This window comes from Lampetra planeri, chromosome 17 (assembly GCF_965212315.1).
Source record: "Lampetra planeri chromosome 17, kcLamPlan1.2.h2, whole genome shotgun sequence".
Taxonomy (NCBI): Eukaryota; Metazoa; Chordata; class Hyperoartia; order Petromyzontiformes; family Petromyzontidae; genus Lampetra; species Lampetra planeri.
The window spans coordinates 9,239,840-9,257,035 of NC_136123.1; the positions used below are offsets into that span (position 1 = coordinate 9,239,840).

General features: G+C 45.3%; 1 protein-coding gene across 2 annotated transcripts in view; it reads left to right on the top strand.

Annotated features, from left to right (window-relative positions):
* Positions 1-17,196, top strand: part of LOC144723347 (retinoblastoma-like protein 1) — a 36,830-nt gene that overhangs the window by 5,535 nt on the left and 14,099 nt on the right. Inside the window, exons 2-10 of one of the 2 annotated variants that reach the window (XM_078602073.1) lie at positions 1,307-1,440; positions 2,467-2,712; positions 4,158-4,222; positions 11,034-11,162; positions 12,032-12,192; positions 12,911-12,975; positions 13,683-13,881; positions 15,445-15,611; positions 16,970-17,082. In XM_078602073.1, coding sequence (XP_078458199.1) covers positions 1,307-1,440; positions 2,467-2,712; positions 4,158-4,222; positions 11,034-11,162; positions 12,032-12,192; positions 12,911-12,975; positions 13,683-13,881; positions 15,445-15,611; positions 16,970-17,082 — 1,279 coding nt within the window. The remainder of the gene's footprint in view (positions 1-1,306; positions 1,441-2,466; positions 2,713-4,157; positions 4,223-11,033; positions 11,163-12,031; positions 12,193-12,910; positions 12,976-13,682; positions 13,882-15,444; positions 15,612-16,969; positions 17,083-17,196) is intronic. The other variant, XM_078602074.1, reaches the window with a different exon arrangement.

A 17,196-nucleotide genomic window follows, 5' to 3' on the forward strand; every position in this document is an offset into this window, starting at 1 on the left:
GAAATGCCTTCACCGCCAGAAAAACGGCAAGTAAAAAAGCATTTCAGCGATAAGGGGAAAAAATGGCCCCTGTTTTCATATCAGGTTGATCATGCTGTCAAGGGGGTGGCTTTGATTGGTCTAAAAAAGTGGAATAATTTATCGATGAAAGCTGCTGTAAAGTTGATGCCATTGGGTTGAGATTGATAACTATAAACTATTGCTTTATGTTCTATTTCAAATTTACGGTTTAGTTCGTGTATTCATATGCGACCGTTTGTGAGCTGCTTTGACTTGACTTTTAACTGCAAATAGAACATGAATACAAGAATAATTTATTTTGTGGTGATGTTGTTTTTATTTCTATTTCGCACGTTTCTGTGTTTCATTGCGTAGGAACCATTACGTTACAGAGGCATTGTATAGGCAGATCTCACTTGGCGCGATCCCATAAAAAACTGATTCATTATGGCGTGCTTTGTCCTGGAGAGCATTTTTACAAAAAACATATACCTACTCTTATCTAACCAATACATTACTTTGGAGTGAGAACAGACAGCAGGACTGGCCGAGGAAACGTACCTGCCCCCACCATTCGCTCAACCCATGAGAGCGACACTCTGAGCCAATGAGTTCCCCACGCCCTGCAATTGGATTATTACGATTCGTCGTCACAATTACATAAAAAATCGCTTTGTTTAGTCAGGTGAGAACTCAAGAGACGAGGATAGAGTTTCAGGGTCCACATAAAAGAAACGTCGCCGCGGACATTTAGAACTGAGGGCATTACTAAGATCATGGAGGTCTTGGAGCTCTTCTCTGAAAATGACCTGGATTGCGAGCGCAACAGGTCCTCAAACCTTGTCTCCCACCCCTGCTTTGTCGTAGAATGCACTCGTGAGTACAGTACATAATAGCGACGTTATAATTAATTATGTTATTAAGTAATGTTTACTATCTATTATTATGAGCGCTGCTTCCGATAGCCATTGAAACCGTTATATTTTGCTCATACGAAATAAATAATTCTGTCCGGAACGCATCCCCATATATGAAACGGTATGATGACCCCTTTTTGTGATGATTTAATCTGCACTCACTTCTCCAGGAATGCATCTTGAGCACTAAGCGAGGTCTGCCTGTATTTGCAAAATGTGAAATTCTGTCTTCATCTATTGTGCAAAATGTATAAGTCTGGGTCAACTCAACTCTAGCCTCAGAGCAATAATGAATGTGAACGTTTGAGTTATGTTGGCATCCTAATAATGGTTAATTCAGTATGCAGTTATTTCCAACCGTCGTATAATGACATTCACATCACATACAGGGCGATGAGCTGCACTGGCTGGCATGCGCGCTGTATGTGGCATGTCGCAAGACGCTCATCCCCACCGTGGGCCGGGGAACGCTTGAGGGAAACTGCGTGTCTCTGACACGCATCCTGCGCTCCTCCAAACTAAGGTACGGGCGGCGTTGAGAGCCAGCATTATGAACTCGAACTCGGTGTTCGTTCATTTTTCACTTCTGTTATGCAGGTTTCTGTGTTTCATTGCATCGGAGCCAATTAAGTCCCCTTTAAGGTTTACATTGCTAACCGTAGAATAAGATCCGTCATTACTCTCATACTGGGCCTGTAGAAACTATTTCTGATGACTATATTTACACCACTCTAGATTCATACAACTATACATTCTACATGTACCACAATGGCAAAACATTTTTTTTGAATCACATTGTGACCCGAATCGTGGTATTTCCTTGAATCATTACATCCCTGTTTTGGACGTATCTCTATTCTCGTGTTTCAGCATGACCATAAGAGTTGCGTAAAATTCTTTGTTGTGTGGGATGTATGAGGGCCTTGTTCAGGGTGTCCCAGTGGCACTGAGGGAGTTTGCTGGCAATACGTCCGGTGTTCAGTGGAGTGCTGCGGTTGATGCTTTTAAATGCTTTTTTTATTATTTTTCCCCCATGGCTCCATGCATGCAAGCGCTGGCATAACCACATTCAAAAACAGTTTTTTACAGTTATAAAACCCAGTTTTTATAGTCAGTTGCTCCTGCTCACAGGGTTAAATTTAAAGTGAAATGTGACCTTAATCTCAACCATTTTCAAACGACCCCTTATCTGGAATGAAGAAGATCCACAGTTGCGTAATGACAGTAACGGAACTCAGCTTTTAATGATTATTTTCTCTGCAAACAAAGTAAACCGTTATACAACCACAGTTGATTTCCCCCTGCGTGGTACTCGTATCATCGACTGGAGAATGATACGCTATGTTGCTCTCAGATTAGTATCTGAAGTTGCAATCTTACAAAATCGATTTGAGGACTTTTCCACATAATTCTCTGGCCATGTAAAATATCTACGTGCAACTTATCATAGGTGATGTTGGTCAGAGAATCGTGGTTATGCAGTCGCGCATGCTTATGGGGCCTGGGAGGTGAAGAAAAAGGCTGAGTCTCAGGTGGGGACGACGCCCAGGTGCCTGGTCCTGCCGCCCCCACCCCACGCCCACTCTGTCCACAGCCTCATCGCCTTCTTTGGCAAGATGAAGAAGTGGGGGGAAATGGCGCAGGTGGGCTCCGATTTCCGCTGTCGCATCGAGCGCTTGGAGAGAAACTTTGCCGTCTCCACTGTCATCTTCAAGAAGCTGGAGCCTATCTTCCTGAGCCTGTTCCGCGACCCACAGGACGAAGCACCACGTCAGCCACGTGGGCGCAAGCAGAGGTTAGCACGGCCATGGCTTTACTTGTTGTGACACTGCTTGTCGTTTTGTGTATATAGGAGAATGCTGCAAAAAATATCACGAAGCTCTTTAACTGTTGGGTGTTTTCTTTGTTGTTCGGGATGATGTCCGACGATTCGCGGTAAAAGCCGAATTTAGGAGCGCTGTACAGCACAACTTTAAAATTCTACAATGTCAAATAGCTCATATTTAGTAGATACATATCTAGATTGTGCATCGGGATGTGCAACTCAAATAGAAAGCTTTGTTAATGAGTATAGATGTAAAGTAACTTTCAAGGTCATAATTATGGATCCCTTGTGACACCATCATTAATCCAATGTCATTGCAAGGATGTAATTTAGCGGTTGTCCATGTTTTAAATGGCTATTGTCACAAACAAAACTTCAACATTTGTGTTGGGAATCCAGAGATATACAACCTTGGTAATTGTTTTGTTTTGGTTACATTTACTAAATTGTATCCTCGGTGTGCTCAATGCACCCAGGTACAGAAATAAGCGTTTTACATTGCGGTATTCATTAAATGTACAGAGCCGCGTATCTTGTTGTGAAGCTACCCAGAATGACCAACACAGGCCTTTACTGAATGACATTTCAGAGTCTGTCACAGACAACCATTCATATGCATTCTCTGCAGTTGTCCAGTGCAGTGCTAAGCTGAAATGAATCTTTTTTGCCAAATTAATAAAACCCTTAAAAAAAAATTTACCTTGGTATACAATGATGGCAAGGCTATTGAACTTTAAAGCCGAACTGTATCTCTAATGGAAGCCTGCGATTGGAACCCATAGTTGTTTGCTGACTGCCCACAAGCATTAGCTCTATTAGCCACCTCAAATTCACTTCACAACATCTTAGACCCATAATTTGTTAACTTACTGTCTTATATTTCCATTCAGAGATGCTTTAGTGTCCAAACGCACCAACGATGTCTTTTAATGACGTTTATTTTAACCACAAAACCAATCCCATTGGGGTATCTTTTAAACATATTGGAATTAACATGAAGACGACTGCCTTTATTTTGTTTCCTTGCATGGTTATGACATTATCAGGGTAATGCATACTGAGAGACAATTTTAACGGTCCGCCAGCTGTATTTGTTCACCTGAGGACGATCGCTTGTGTTGCGATTGAAGCGTCGTGTTTTTAACCTTTTTATTATTTTCTATCTACGTGACTTTACCGAAAGAACCAAAGAATATGAATAAGTTACATAACAGTTACATGTTTAGTTGTCTGTCTTTGAATAGATGTTCTTGGTTGTTTTTCTGTAACAATTACCCATGCAGCTGTATATTGACAAACATTAACAATGTGTTTGCACACTTAGCATCTTAAAAAAAAACTAATCTTAAGGCAAGTCATTTGGGATTGCATCTGTCTGTGCACCTCAAATCTGTTAATTCATAACTCTGTTTCAGACGCTTACCCTGCACTGTCTCGGACCTGTTCAAGTTCTGCTGGACATTATTTGTGCGGACAAAAGGTAGGAATAAGAGACTTGTGATTCCCTCAAACTCAGTGATTGTGTAGTGACATAAGAAGGGAGGGGCTGCTGGGGGCTCTGGGTTCCCGGGCGGGTCCAGACGCTTAAGCCTCTGGGCGCCAGGCGCTGGGTTCCCAGGGGGTCCAGACGCTTAAGCCTCTGGGCGCCAGGCGTTGAGTTCCCAGGCGCTTAATCCCCTTGGCGCCGCCAAAGGGGGGGGCTGTGTGTGCTCTGTGGGAGATCTGGGGGCGCACACGGCCCCACCCCTCGTTGGACTAGGCATTAAAAGGGGAGCTCCCTAGACGATCGGGGCCAGTCGTAGCTCAAGACCCAAGACCAGCGATCTGAAGACCCTGGGATGTTGTGAGAGCCAGTGGTGGGACTCTGGAACTCCCGACTCGACGACCTTGTGAGGGCGAGTTCCAGAGCGTAGCCAGAGTAGAGTACCTAGGCTGTGTACCTAGGCTGTAACAGAGTATCAGGACCGTTGGAGAGTTGGACTGTTGGAGTGTTGTGTTGTAATAAAGAAGTTACCTCTACAAGTGTCTCTGGAACCCGTTACATTTGGCGTCAGAAGTGGCAATGGAGACAAGAAGTAAGCCACGTACCTTCAGTCCTGACGGCGATGTTGAGGAACAAGCAGCGATGGGGCGGCCAACGCCGGCCGACAGCGACGCTGCACCGCTGGCTGAACAGCTGTTTGCTCCGCCGACTATCCCCTCTCCAGCGTCGGGAGCAGCGATGGAGGAGGCGCTGCTTCGCCTCACTGAGCTGCTCCACGCCACCGTCTCCATCCTGGACGACATGCGTCGCTCACAGGCGGAGACAGGAGGGAGAGAGGCGGCGCAGCGGCCGCGCCATCCCGCCGCAGCCGTTCCCGGCACAAATACATCCGGGTGTGTCGTCACTTCTGCCGGGGGAGCAGTTGCCGCTGGGAGTGACATCACTTCTGGGCTCAGCGCTGTGCAACCTAGCAACGCCGCGTCATCAGCGCTGCGTCCCTCACCGCCGGGTGACAGCTGTTTGCAACCTAGCATACCGCGTCATCAGCGCTGCGACCGGACAGTGAGGGCGCCATTCTTACTGTAACCGGCGCCGGGGCCGGCACATCGACCGACACGCTGGTCGCCGCCTTTGCTGCTCTGGCCAAAGGTTGGAGGTCGGGAGACCAGGCCCCTGACATTTCGTACATTTACGCGCTCCGGATTAATGATTTTTTTGTTGACATCTTCGTTGTCGTCGGGGAGACGTGACTGTTGTTGGGTAAACTGTGTGGAGCTTCGCTCGGGAGTGTTGTCAATGTGTGTGCGAAACTTTGCTTGTGATTGTTAACAATTGTATGGTTTGTATTGAGCTTTGTTCGTGATTGTTAATGTATAGCTTGTGCTGTCATTGTTAACGATGTATAGACTGTATGGGGCATTTATCTTGAGATGATGACATGCTGCCAAGGATTTGGAATTGTCAGGCTGGATCTCAAATATCTTGGGGTGCAGATCCTGACCAGGATGGCCCAGCGGGTGTTGCGTGTCTAACACGAGAGTTGTGGTCCCGTCATGCTATGGCTGACGGCTTGACCTGACAGCCCGGAGATAGAGACACTCCGTGGCATATCTAGCCTAGTGGGCTGTGTGCTCACATGGCTTGGAGAGTGTGGTCCCGTCATGCTATGGCTGACGGCTTGACCTGACAACCCGGAGATAGAGACACTCCGTGGCATGTCTAGCCTAGTGGGCTGTGTGCTCACATGGCTCGGAGAGTGTGGTCCCGTCATGCTATGGCTGACGGCTTGACCTGACAGCCCGGAGATTGAAACACTCCGTGGCATGTCTAGCCTAGTGGGCTGTGCGCTCACATGGCTCGGAGAGTGTGGTCCCGTCATGGAATCGCTGACGGCTTGACCTGACGGCCCGGAGGTTGAGACCCTCCGTGGTGCGTCTGGAGCAATAGGCTCGCCCTGACGGCCCGGAGATTGAAACACTCCGAGGCGTGTTGAAACAGTGGGCTGGAGATTCGTGGTGTTCAGGTGTAGTTGTCCCGTTACGTTGGGACTGTATCCCTCAGTTGTTAGGGTGCATGTTGTGCAGGGAGTGAACGATGCGTCGTCTCAGCTCGGTCGGTACAGCTATATGCTGCGATGCGAGTCTTGGAGAGAGATTGGGTCTCAGCTCGGTCGGTACAGCTATATGCTGCGATGCGAGTCTTGGAGAGAGATTGGGTTGAAGCCCCCCGATATGGCCGACGTGCGCGGTTTTAAGATGGAGACGCCACGTTGGAAAGGCGGGGGGTGCTAATGGTTGACATGTAATGTCGGTGGTGGTTCTCATTGAGGGCTGCTGGGACGCAAGCACGGGATGCCTTGGGGATGCGGTTCGCGCATGCGGCCACCATTTCTGGGAAGGAGCAGGCAGATTTATTTTCTTTGTGTCATGTAAATTTTATATATATATTTTAAAATGTAGATACTGGAGCAGCCCTGAAGTGCGACTTCTTTGCCCAGTACATGGGTCGACCCTGAAGTACGACTTCTCGACCCGGGACGCAGACAGACGTCCGGATTATTGTGTGTAGAGGGATGCTCGACATGTTGGTCTTCGCCTTCTCTCCACCTGACGGATGGGAGACTGGCAGGGTGGTGTGGAACCCTGCCATCCATGCGGTGGTTGTGCATCCAACGCGTCGGAATCTGTATATTTGTTGTTGTTAATTCCCCGTTTTCTATGCGGATCCCGAGGAGGGCTAGGTGTGCCACGGGTCGTTGTTCACGTGTCATTGCTTCACCTTTTTGTTGATTGATGCTTGTATATAGTGTAGAGTTGTACAGGTTGGTTATGGTATTTATGGTTGCTTTCTTGTTCTCTTTTCTTTTCCTGTTGAGGCTCGCGTATTTTTTTTTCTCTCCCTTTCGTTAATTTAAACTTTCTAATTATTGACAGCCGGGACGGCTGGAGGCTACGTAGAGGGGGGTAATGTAGTGACATAAGGGAGGGGCTGCTGGGGGGGGCTCTGTTTTCCCGGGCGGGTCCAGACGCTTAAGCCTCTGGGCGCCAGGCGCTGGGTTCCCAGGGGGTCCAGACGCTTAAGCCTCTGGGCGCCAGGCGTTGAGTTCCCAGGCGCTTAATCCCCTTGGCGCCGCCAAAGGGGGGGGCTGTGTGTGCTCTGTGGGAGATCTGGGGGCGCACACGGCCCCACCCCTCGTTGGACTAGGCATTAAAAGGGGAGCTCCCTAGACGATCGGGGCCAGTCGTAGCTCAAGACCCAAGACCCAAGACCAGCCATCTGAAGACCCTGGGATGTTGTGAGAGCCAGTGGTGGGACTCTGGAACTCCCGACTCGACGACCTTGTGAGGGCGAGTTCCAGAGCGTAGCCAGAGTAGAGTATCTAGGCTGTGTACCTAGGCTGTGTACCTAGGCTGTAACAGAGTATCAGGACCGTTGGAGAGTTGGACTGTTGGAGTGTTGTGTTGTAATAAAGAAGTTACCTCTACAAGTGTCTCCGGAACCCGTTACAATTGTAAGTCTCCCATGCTTTGTACCACGTGGTCGACAAGTGAACAAACAGATTTGTAAGCTGCAGCTTAATTTGGGCGGCAGGGTTGCACAGTGATAACACTTGTGCCTCACAGCGAGAAGTTCCTGAGTTAAATTCCTGCCTCGGGATCCTTCTCTGCGCAGTTTGTGTTTTCTTCCTGTTCTGTCTGGGTTTCTTCTGCGTTTTCCATTTTCATCCCATAGCTAATAAAAACGTACAATGTAACTGATATTGGCACACATTCCAATGCTAAAAATAATTCATTTGTTATGATGTAAGTGGACAAATGAAATCCGACGGAATGGGTTTTTAATTGGATAACCAGAATAATACCTGTGTTAGTAACATTTATTACAGATTATTGATGAATAAATTTCCATACGGCTTCAGATAGTTTTTTCATGAAGTGAAAAGACCTGTTACAACTTCCCGTTACTCCAAGACCTGCTCGACCCTCCACGAACTCGTCTGAGATCCCAAAAACCAATTTGGGATAACGTGAGACACATGGATGAAGCATCAACTGAAGACCGCTGGAAAACACTGGAGATCTGCCAAGGGTCCTAATAAAAGCCTAATTGAGGACCCCAACCCCTGCTCCCAATGGATTTGATCTGCCAAGAAAACTGGTGCACCGCCCACCGCTTCAGGACAGCAACTGGTCGCTGCGCACACTTCTTCCACAAATGGCAAATTTGCGATGACCTCATACTGCAGTGACTGCGGCCACCTGAAACAAACAATTGACCATAACGCGAACAACTGCATACTACACGCACTCTCCGGCGGACGGGACAGTATTAGTCATACTCCTGAAGCTATCATTTGGCTCGTAAACTTCAAACTGGATGGAAAATGTATACATACCTGCGATTTGCCCGAAGATTTTCGTGAAAATGTATTCAACTTTGAGTGTGCATTGGGGGTTATTGAGGTATGATATGATTAGTTTATCAAGACACATAGGGAACAGATTTACTTTCTGGAACTTCCTACAGATGATAGGGCATTGCTTCAAACCCAGGAACGAGCTTGAAAAATTACTGTTTCTGGTGTCTGTTAAGTAGTCTTTTTTTTATCACAAACAATGAAATGTCGTACTAAGATTGTAAATGTTGTGGCTTAGCTCTCCAACACACAGGTGTGCTAGTGATGAATTGGCATGTTCTATTTACGTGACAACGCTTACTAATTGGCTGTGTTGGGTGGTGACGGGTTTAACTACACACATATTTTCGCGATTTAACCCAAAAAAACCTGTATTTTGGATGATATTGGTGGCCAAAGCCTAAGTGTTAAACTGTCTTAATGCTGTACAAATGAGTCCTTCACTTTATATTAATCCTGTGATTAATGCACAATATGGGTTTTTGTCATCACCATATTTGTACTGTGATTTAATTTCATGCAGTCACTGGTGACATTGCTTAGACCTAATTAGACCGAATTACACTTAAATGGTTTTGTCATTGTTGGATGCCCAGATTCGGGTTAGATGCTCAGTTATAGTGGTTCATTTCTCTCTGACAAAGACGTAGCATTAACTGCATGCCCACTCGTTAGCAACGGGTGCTCAACACTTAAAATATGCGACTGAGGGGAGACAGACCGCTTGCTTACTGTGGTGGTTATTGCTGATATTGGAGCAATGCCTACCGACGCTCGGAGTTGCGGGTAGCGAAGCGCGAGGGGGTCCTGGGAGAGGCGCGAGAGCGTGGTCACAGCCGCTTGGGTGCACCTGGGGGGTTGCGGTCGGTTCATGGGCAAGTCCAGACAGGAAGGGCAGGCAGAGTTGAGCTTGGCTCGGATCCGTAAGACATGTATCAACTTGCCTAGCATTCTGCGACAGCTCCTACTGACTTGATCGTGGTGTTGGTTTCAAATAATTCGGTACATTGGCATGTTTTCAATCGCTATCAATTTAAAGTTGATGTTTGTCTCCGTTAGCTGCCATTAGCCATTGGTAGAAATTCCATATTACCATTCTGGGGGCCAGTCTCTGTAGGAAGATTAACAAAATTTATATATTTACGCGATCTAACCAAAAAAAAACCTCGATTAAGGAAGATTACTGTTGGGTTCCTTCAGTGTGAATATGTGCAGTTTCCACTGATAACCCATAGCTGCCAACAGATTAGCATTGTCCAGTACTGGCAGCAGTGAAATGAGATGAAGTGAAGCTTAGCATTCTGGCTGAGGGGACGTTTCCTTGTGTGAGAAAACGGACCGTTCGCTGTACTTAAATGCTATGCGCCCATGTGAGACTCTGTGCTCTGAGCCAGGCTTGCGCAAGTGGCAGGCCACCGCCCTCAAGCATGCATATTGCATCAGGGTTGAGCAGCTCACATGCCTCTCATGGCCCCTGCCCCACTGGCTTACTCCATTCCATCCGGAACAGAGTTTAAGTTGTCTTTCCAGACTGCTCGTTGAAAGGATTAGTCGACCGAACACTGAGTTGACTGTGTGCTAGTCTGAGAGCTGTAACATAAAGAACATGCTTTTATTAATGTATGCATGTTTCATTGTGTAATATCACACTTTGAAGTATATTCTGTTAAGTTTAATATGAGTCTTGAAGTTAGTATGAATATGCACACGGGCATTTCAAACATGAACAGGATAATCACGTGCTTTAAAGTGAGGAATAGCGAGCAGAGATATGTCCATGTCTACACATGGCCACAACCCCAGCTTTTGTGTGCTTGTCTGTATATCAGTGTGCACGTGTGTAGGATGTGAATGCAGATGCACATCTTTAATTGTCACTGTAAAGGTAAATAATAATAAAAATGTAGTTACATTTCAGAGATGATCGTTTTAAAAATACTGAATTTCAAAGTGCCTCAGCTCATATGTGCATGTGGTTGTATTGATCTTTATTGAGAGCCATGAGCCATTGGTTTAATTTCACATTTATATATCCCACAAATTTGTAATCATCTTCTTGGCCTCTTAGTGATGCATACTCCTAACCGAAATTTAGTAACTGCCTTCCAATTGCAAGTAATGCACTCTAAACCCAGCATAACTTTAATGTGTGAAATTTGGACAAGCATCACTCGTACATGAGAGACTGGGAAACATGTTAACATGCACGGGCAAAGGAAATTCCACGGAGCAAGTGTGGAATGTTTACCTGCTTGTAAGGGTTGGAATCCCCACCACCAATTGCTGGTTGCCTTCTGGGACAAAGGCTGTGGAGAAGCTAACCTCTATGCAGACAGTGCAGCTAATCCTGTTATTCATTCTTTACCCCAACCTTGCATTTTACGCCTGCAGCCAACTTTCCAATGATCAGCGATGATTTGGTAAACTCGTATCACCTCCTGCTGTGCTGCCTGGACCTCATGTATGGAAATGCCCTCCTGAGCTCTCATCGCAAGGATCTTCTCAACCCAAACTTCCAGGGTGAGTGCAGTGGCTCGTTGACAGTAATTGTGATTTACCCAGGAAAGCCTCATTGGGTGTCTGGACTTTTTCAGGAGGTCCCTGCATTGGGATGTTTGGCCAGTTTCCTTATGAGTGATTTGCTTTTGGGTCAAAATAATTGTACACAGGGATAATACATGCATATGGGGGGTAGCAGTCAAAGGGTTCACAAATCCACCTGCTGTACTGCTATCTCCCAGCTACCCCACAACCCACCCAGTTTGAGAGTTAAAAAATGTACATGATCCAACAAACATTGCCTCCAAAGTACTGGGTTACAGACATCTGCTACCACACCCATAAGCAAACATGTTTCATGCTTTTGGAGAGAGGACCGTTGCACCTAGTGATGCATGGTAAGCACTGGACCAGGTATATTATGCATTAATATGCTTTGCAGATGCCGGCAATTGGTTTATGATCAGAAAATATTCCTGAGGATCCTAACACTGTGGCAGCTGAGTCTAGTTGGCCTAAGTCGGGAAAGTTCCTGATATACCTGTGGAGGGAAGAAAACATCGCACAGGTGCATGACATGCACGTTTTTACTTTGTTTTTGCATTCCCGTGATGGAAGCATTTCATATCTAATTCTGGCTGCGGTAGTTGTAGGCATGCAACTTGTTCACAATGTACAGATTTTGTTGCAGGCGAGGGATGTTTAGTATGTCATCAGGTGTATGTGTTTCATTTGGTCACACTTTCGGGGGGTTTTAATTGCTGTTCTGCCAGGAGAAAAAGACAGTGTATGCAATTTGGTGCTCTTAACTTTCAAGCTCCACACAGTGGCTGTGAGTCATTGTACTTAAGTTTAGGGTTATGTGTTTGTGTTGCTGTCTTGTGGTGAAGGCCTTCCGGAAGAATTTGGCAACAAGGACTTCCGTCCGCCAGCGGAGCCCCCGTGCATCATCGACCAGCTGTGCGTGCTGCACGACGGCATCGTACTGGAGGCCAAGGGCATCAAGGAGCACTACTGGAAGCCGTACGTCCGCAAGCTGTTTGAGCGCAAGGTAAACACTTGTACACGTAGCTGTACTCTTCTCAAGTGCGTGCAGAGTGCGTTCATTTAAAAGTCATGCTCATCTATGGATCTGTAATAATGTTGGCAAACGAGTGTTAGAACATCTTGTGGCTTGGCGAAGGATACCTGTGGTTCATTGTCCACTCGGGTAGAAGAATGTGGATGTAGCAGCAATAGCTGTTTAAATGGAATAATTTAAATAAAAAATCCTTTTAAAATGTTGCCTTTATGTTAATATATTTTGGCAAACAGCAATAATGCTTAACACGTGGAGTTTTCCCATCCAATATTATGATTGATAATATATTTTTTGGTTAGGCCATATTGATCAGGCCACATTTCTGTCAAGGCTCTCTTACAACCAACATAGGCCAACCAAATTAAATTGCCACATGTACAAATGTTTAGCGAACCAATTGTTTTTGTGTCAGCTCAGTGGAAAGTTGAACTATTTTCACAACCAAATTAAGCAATTCAATACAAAGTTTTGCTTTAAAATGTCAAGCATCTTCAGGAAAATCCAGGACATCTGGTGATGGGTCTTGTAACATAAATTTGGCAAGACCATTCCATGGCCAAATCCAGAAATAAAAATATGAACATAATACCGTTCATGGAACCTTAGATGTTTTGGTGGTCACGTGATGACTAATGTGTAACATATGCCATGCTTGCTAATTACAAAAAAAATGTTTTGTTCCACTCAGATTCTGAAAGGAAAAATCGACACCCTTTCTGGATTTCTTGATGTTTCAACTTTTACAGACAATGAGTGAGTTTTGAAGACAAAAACATACACCCTACATAAGCATGACAAAGGTGGGGAGCTCAAACTGAGAGAGTTCAGTCTCTATTAGACAACCGTTTGTTACGCAAAGTGGGTACCCCAGGCTGGTATGGTTAAAGGGGGAGTTGAACCCCAAATGGGATTGAAACTGCCAGCTATAACCCAAGCACCACCCTCCCACATTGTGTGTGTTTCTAGTGCTGGTGAATTTACCCCCAGTACCAGTTGGTGGGGAATATAAAATTGTTCACGTACAAAAAATACATTTCAACTTGAAGATACTTCCCTGAGTTAGAGTAACAAAAAGGTATTCACTTGGAATGCATTTGAGGTGCATTGTTTTGGTGACGTGTTTATATTCACCCATTCACAATACGATTAAGTGTTAGAATTTGAAGTCAAGATTTACTGAGAATCGATATTTTTTTGTAACTGAATGTGGCACATTCTAGTGGTTGCAGGGTTTACATACATCTGCTACATCAAAAATATACGAATTGGGATAAAATACATTCTCAGACGTCCAAATTGAAGCATGTATAGTGAACATAATTGATTTGAATTTATTAATCGATGCATCGTCACGTCTTCCGCATGTCTGCCTCTTGACCAGTATTTGGAAGCGTTTGCTCGTGCCCAATGTCACAACAACAACGGCCTCTCCTCCGTTATTCCTTGTGTGCCACCGGCAGGAAAGCCATTAACCGGGAGTACGAGGAGTACGTGCTGACAGTGGGCGACTTTGATGAGCGTGTGTTCCTGGGCGAGGACGCCGACGAGGAGCTCGGCACGCCGCAGAAGGGCACGGTGATGCCAGGCACGCCGGGGGCGGGCCATGAGCTCGCCGAGAAGATGAAGATCAAGCGCAACTTGCAGCAGCATTTTGAGAAGGTAAGCTTGCGATCCCTTCCACTTGTTGCAGTCTTGTCTCCTCCACAGCTGTCTTGGCCCGTAGCACCGCTTTTATGCGGAACCTTTTACCTCCCAAGATCACATGGCGGGGTTTTGTGGCACAGTCTGATAATGTGTGCTCTTTTGGCATTTAGGGAACGATTTATCTCCCACATGATGAATTTTCTCAGGTGAAGGTTACGATTTCATTCACAAATCGTTCCTTTTTGTCTTGTATTTTTTTACCATTGCTTTGTTTAACGCTCGTTTTTGTCTCATTTGTATATTTTGTTTGATCAATTAGCGTGATATTTACAATAGCATATAATTGGCTCTCACACAAATTTTACGTGCTCCATGATTCATGAGCGCAAATATGTTTTACTGGATGACTCAATATTTCCTGAGCTATACAATGCCCATAATCTAATGCTATACATTCGTTGTCATTGCTACATCCATCCAATGCTATTGTACTCGGTTATTTGGCCATCGTTGTGTTGTCCAATTCTATGTTAATCATTACCGTATGCTATACCCCAAGATTTGTAAATCGTTGCAGATTCTTACGTTGAAGAATCTATTCGAATTCATACAAATTATATGCAAATCGTACATTCAAGCTAGTGGATTGAAAGAGGAGCAATATAATCTATATATATATAAAAAGGAAATTTGTGAATATGTGTGTCTGTTCGAAATGTTTAGCATACTTCCCAACATGCAACAAACTTGAAATTTGGCATGTGGGTAGCTTCCAGACTGTACACAATGCAAAAAGTATAAAAATAGACTTTTGTATTTTGGGGGAGGGCGCAATAATGGATATATTTTGCACGGCAAGTGAGCGGTGACGTCACATGTGATGTCACCCGCATGCGGCAGCGTTACGCAGTGTGCCTGCTGACGGCACTCATCCCCCCTCCAACCCTCCGCGTAGGCCATGTATTAATCCAAGACAAGAATCCAAGTCCCGGGCAAAGCTGGGTTGTAAAGCTAGTACAAATATAATCAAATGAGATTAAATAATGTTTTTTGACTCGCATTGTGACCCTGAATGACTCTGAATCATGGAAATGTGTCAAATTGCAGGAGTGTTTACATCCTGCCTGCAGATTATACCCATTATTTGCTATGCCATATGGCCTTTAAGTAGGCATGTTTCTCTACTTTTTGCCCTCTTTTTTTATTCTGCATACCTGGCTTTTTTCTCATTTAACCTTAATTGTCCTTTGCACTCAGCCTATTATTTTTATTACACTCCATCATTAACCTATTCTCTATGTCCATCATCCAATGCTGTGAGTAACACTACTCACACATATAATATCCAAAACAAGCAGTATTTACTCATCGTCCATCATTGCGAGCACTTGGATATAGAGGAAGTTTTGAAAGCAGCACCTCCATATCAGTGCTCCATAAGCATTTATAATTTTCCTTATCGGCCATCGTAGAAAACTTGTGGACATGGAAGATATTTGAAGAACGGGCCTCCAATATAAACGTTTTGTAACTGCAATTTCCACAGTCGAATTGTAATGAATGCCTATTACATCATAGACTCGCTCGCTGGCGCCCTCCACCCCACTGACGGGCCGGCGCTACCTCAAAGAAAAGGAGCAGGGCTTCACTCCAGTGTCAACGGCGACACAGAGCGTGGGCCGCCTGCAGTCCCTGCTGTCAGGCTTGCGCGGGGCACCCAGCGAGAACCTGCTCTCCATGCTGCGGTAAGAGCAGCTGCCCCAGCAGCGGCAGTAGCTCCCGTAGTAGCTACGGTGGTGAGATGTTAACTACCTCGCCTGTTATGCAGGAGGTCGTGGGTTCAATCCCAATCCTGACGCCTATATATTTGGAGTTTTTCCTTCTGGTCGCGTGGATTTTTCTGCGGGTCCTCCGGTTTTCCCCTCCACATTCAGAAGCATGTGTTTTAGAGTATTTGGCTGCTATAAATTTCCACGTGATAATCCACTTCATTCGGCTTTGATTTGTGGCCAGTTCGCTTCTGATAAAGGGCTTTCTAGCCCAGTGGGCCTTAGCTGTGCGAGGTGATGTCAATCCCGTTTACATCTGCGCGGTTTATGAGTGCTTATGTTGCGCCTCGCCCCCACCCAGAGGAATTTAGAAACAGAAACAAAGACAAAGCGAGAAATGGAGATAAATTGCAATAATAATTACAGAGAATGCAAGGGAAAGGTTGGATAGAGACGGGCCTCTCTATATGAATGGCTGACTGGGAGGCACGGATGGACGATCATGTCCAAAGGACATGGGGGTTGCTAGTATATATAAATATATTTTTCATCAATGGTCTTTCCAGATAATTTGATGAGTCACATTTTTTTTATTAAACCACTTTTCCAATGTACATGTAAAAATGTCACTACCTTTCTGCAATATTATTTCGCCTATATAGTTTTTCCAGACTTCTGCTATAAATTTCCACATTATAAGCCACTTCGTTGAGGTATAATTTTGATCAGGTTGCTTCTGGAAAAGGGCTATATAGTTCAGTGGGCCTTACCTGGTACAAATACAAAGTCCAGTTTTGTTTATGAAAAAAATGATGTTACAATGCTACATCATGCTGATGGGCCTCAGTGAATATAAACCTTGATTAAGCAAACGCATAAAATACACAATAGAAAAATAGCTTGCTGAAATAACAGCATGCTGTACAAAAAAAATTATGGTTTGTCTCTATTGTCAATTTATTCTTGTTGTTGTTGTATGATAACCATAACTGTACTACTAAACATTCTTCAAATAGGAAGTTTGTACTGCAAAGTGTGTCTCTTGCCTCTCCTGGTAATGCATGCATGAGGGTTTGTTCCGCGAGCCAAAGACCACTTTGTTTTTACTGGACTGCTGCCACCACTCAGCCAGTCATCACAGATATATTGCGCAATCCGTCATGAGCACAGCAGCTGAAGCATCAAATGTTCCAGTTACTCACATGCCCCTTGATTGTCTTCGGCACTGGCCGTCCAGACTGGAGTTTACACGTTTGAACATCGTGCGTGTCTCCTCGGCCCTGGGTTAAGGTGGGTTTTTTTAGAGCACTGGCTGCTGTGACTGCCGCTTGCAGGTCATCTTCGCGTGATCAGACCGAGGCGGTGCAGACACGGGTGCGGGAGATGGGTGCAACATTCTGCAAACACTACACTGGGCCCAGCGATGGGCAGCCTGGCTCGCATATCGGTATGGCCTGTGCATGCTTACATGAACACACACGCCGACATGATCTGCTATCAGCTGAGTGTCTGCCCAGCCTTAATTTTACACATGTGGTGCATGCAATTTCAGAAGATATTA